This window comes from Acanthisitta chloris, unplaced genomic scaffold, assembly GCF_000695815.1.
Source record: "Acanthisitta chloris isolate BGI_N310 unplaced genomic scaffold, ASM69581v1 scaffold19527, whole genome shotgun sequence".
Classification (NCBI taxonomy): Eukaryota; Metazoa; Chordata; class Aves; order Passeriformes; family Acanthisittidae; genus Acanthisitta; species Acanthisitta chloris.
In genome coordinates, this window is record NW_008682374.1 from 30,241 (window position 1) to 34,073 (window position 3,833).

Genomic DNA, 3,833 nt, shown 5'->3' on the forward strand with positions numbered 1-3,833 from the left:
ACTCTCGTTATTCATCTCACTACCAGCAATACCTTTGGATGGATTTAGCAACAACAATTTGATATTGTTACCATCTCTTTTTATTTATTTTTTTTCCCCACTTGCTGCCATCGGCAGAACTCAATTCAAAGGTAGGAGATCTTAATGGACTTGGTAGAGAGTATGTGAGGGACCACGTTAGGGTAAATGGATTACTACATCTCTCTGCTACAGAGGCTGATAAAGAACCTTAAAAGCAGAAAAACTTAAAGTGTCATAGGCAGTACAGAAAGTCATTTTTTTCTTCTAAGCACAGTCTGAATAAATGAAAAAAAGCAGGAAAAAGGGAAAAAAGAAAAAAACCTTGTTTTCTTCCAGCAGTAGTAACAACCTGCCAACAGGACATGCTAGGATAAGAGACCTCCAAGCAAACTCACCTGAAGCAACACTGCTCACAGACAACTGCAAAGGTAAGTTATGCTCTTTCATTACCATCCACACACTCGTGTCTGCATGAGTTGGCACAAACTGCAGTTTAACAGCCTATTCCACCAGATTTCTGTCTCCAGGTTATGTGAGCAAAAAAGTATTTAAAACACTTAGAATAAACATTGACGCAGAAGTTGCAAAAAAACCAACAGATCACGCAGAGTTCCAGCACTTAACGACATTAATAAACTAATTACATTGTTTAAATGAATGTGTAACTTCAAATTTTGGAGGTTTGGGGGTTTGTGTTTTGTTTCTTGTTTGGGGTTTTTCGTTGGGATTTTTTGTTTGCCTGTTTGAATTTTTTTCCCTTGTTTCTTTTTTTGTGGGTTTTTGGGGGTTTTTTGCTGTTTTTTCCTCCTATTTTATTTTACTTTATTTCATTATTTATTTTCTAACCATATCTACCACCAGGATAAAAAAAATGAACTATTTCCAAGATGACAGCTATGCACTTTTAAATGCTGTAAACTTCACATGGTACTTTAACTCAGGAAACAGATGGGAACTATTACAAAGTGTAAGGCTTGTCAGATTTCATTATGGCTTGGCACTTATCACTCCTCATATTGTACTGCAAACTATTTTAGCATCATTAATAAAGCTTCATTTAAACGTTCAGTTGCTAAGAAAGAAATCTGCAGGTAGAACTAATTGACTGGACAGAAACAAGCAAAACTGTTTGTTTTTCCTCTCCAAGATCAAAAATGCCACTTTTTGGCTGGATGAAATGGTCCAAAACTGACTCCTACAAACCCAACAGATGTCCTGGATCAGAACTGGTTACAAAAACCCTCCTGAGGGAGCTGAAATGGCACCTGAAAGAGCGAGAAAGGTTAGTGCAGGAGATTGAGAGTGAGCAGAAGGTGCAGAAGACTGGCATGGATTCCAACTGGCTCAAGAACTACCAAAACCCCCAAGCAACAATTCCAGCTACTGAGCAACGGCAGCTCGAGGTTCTGTGCTCCCAAATCCAGCCCTGCCAGACAGGAACCGTTCTCAGCAGGTAACTCTTTCTTATTCCTCTAACTCTGAGATTTCTATCACCAGTAAGAGGTTTTTCTTCCTAACCCAAGTCTGTATTTGGCTCTGATCTTCTAAAGCAGCATTGACCAGCAGCTGGATGTGTTTTTACAGGTGTTTTAGAAATTATATCTTCACCTGCCCAGGGAGGTGGTGGAGTCACCATCCCTGGAGGTGTTTAAGAGGTGTCTGGATCTGGTGCTGGAGGATCTGGTTTAGGAGAATCTGGTTTAGGGGTTCCAGCAGTGACAGGTTCATGGTTGGACTTGACCATCTTAGAGGTCTCATCCAACCCTAACAGTTCTATGATTCTATGACTTGAATATGTTGCACTTGAAGGAAGTTTAAAATCAGGATTTTCCTGGTCTAATCCAAAATAAGTCTCATATGACGTTTCAATACTTCCACTTGTTCCCTCTGTTATTTATCCCTGATAATTATTAAATAGCAACCCAAAAACCAAAAATCAAATTAAAGGAGTAATGCAATGCACTATTGTGGAGAAATTCAAATTGAAGGAGGGGAAATTCAGGCTAGATATGAGGAAGAAGTTTTTGCTGTGAGGGTGGTGAGACACTGTCCCAGGTTGCCCAGGGAGGCTGTGGCTGCCCCAACCCTGGCAGTGTTCACAGCCAGGTTGGATGAGCCTTGAGCAACCTGCTCTGGTGGGAGGTGTCCCTGCCCAGGGCAGGGGATTGGGGCTAGATGATCTCTAACATCCATTCCAACCCCTAAAATTCTATGATTGTTCAAAATCCAGCTTTACTGTCAAAAAATACCTGAGAGCTTCCCAAACTAGCAAATCAGTGCCAAAAAAAATCCCACTAAATAAATCGAACAACCTCCACACACATTTTAGGAAGAAAAATTCTCCTCTGCCTGTGTTCTAAATCCATTTTCTAGGGACTGCAGAAACGACAGAACAAGCCTATGTGCCTTTTAAAGCCCAGAATATACCTAAGGGCAAAGTCAGTTTAAATCAAGTTACCCAGATGGGCCAAAGCAAAAAAAAAAAACCACAAAAAACCCACAAAAAAAAAAAACATCCCCAGGAACAACTCCTTTCAAATCCTCATAATAGCTGGAGCACATCCAGTGCATTGTTAGAGCTCTTTTCCTCTTGCAATCTTCTGTGGGAAGTGTGTGGGGAAATACAGCAGCAAGGAGAAACTGAGAGCAGAATGCACTCATTTCCTGCTCCCTCCTGTCCCCTCCAAGCGGCACAGAGCAAACACAAGAGTTTGCACTGCTGACAATGAGATTTCGATTCTTCTCTGCTTCTAGATTCCGTGAAGTTCTGGCCGAAAATGATGTTTTACCCTGGGAAATAGTCTACATATTCAAGCAAGTCTTAAAAGATTTCCTTAGCACCATTGAGAGGGAAAACCAAGCAGAGCCACTGGTGGATGTGTGGAATACAAACTGCTCCGAACACTCGCGCGGAGACAGCTCCAACCGCTCGGACAAAGATGAGATCCCCACCGTGTCCAGCTACGTGGACAAGAATACACAGAGCATGTTTCCCACCTTCTCCCACAGGATCTGGAATCTGCCCTATTACTACCCCTCGAGTTAAGTGGGTTTGTGCTGCTGGCAAAGAGCTGTGCAGCTGTTTGCACTCCCTCCTTGCAATTGCCATTGGGAAACATAGGAGGGAGAAATGTGACATGTTCTCCCCCTTTGCTCCAGGTTCAGAAACCAAATCCTTTGGTAGATCTAGTATGCAAGAAACAACCTTGAGATAGCACCTTTCCTTTTACCCTTGAGTTTCTTAGAGCAGTTTCTTAGAATCAATTAATAGAAAACATAGATTTTCCTGCAAAACCTCTGAAGCATTTTTTAGCCATATATTCAGCTAGATTTATTTCAACAACTAAAAAAAAAAGACTTTTCTGTATTTTGACATGGCATCAACCCACAGAGTGTTAGCCAACAACTCCTGTATTTGTCAAATAGTTTTTAGGCTCTATGGGAACTTTATACTGTGTAAAAGAACTGGTTTCATATAATCTCAGTGATACCAAATAAACTGGTAAATACTTTTGGGAATAGTTCTCACTTGACTTCAAGAATAAGATGTAAAATGAAAGCAATGACAGAAGTGATAACACACTGCATGTACTCTTGCTATATTCTCTTCCAAACTGTACTCTGCCCCTGCTGAAGTCCTGTGAAGGTGCACAACTAAAGGAACAGCATTTAACAACTAGCTCTCTATTCTTTAAAAAATTAAGGCATTGTTTGATTTCCTATCGCTGCTCCTCTTTTAAAGCCCAGAATACACCTAAGGGCAAAGTCAGTTTAAATCAAGTTACCCAGATGAACCAAAGAAAAAAAAACTT

At 40.7% G+C, this 3,833-nt stretch overlaps 1 protein-coding gene across 1 annotated transcript; it reads left to right on the forward strand.

Annotated features, from left to right (window-relative positions):
• The first annotated feature begins 1,175 nt into the window (after window positions 1-1,175).
• On the forward strand, window positions 1,176-3,067 carry RD3L (retinal degeneration 3-like). Its single transcript, XM_009078513.1, has 2 exons — window positions 1,176-1,474; window positions 2,776-3,067. The coding sequence occupies exons 1-2, from the start codon at window positions 1,176-1,178 to the stop codon at window positions 3,065-3,067; spliced, it is 591 nt and encodes a 196-aa protein (XP_009076761.1).
• Window positions 3,068-3,833: the final 766 nt, after the last annotated feature.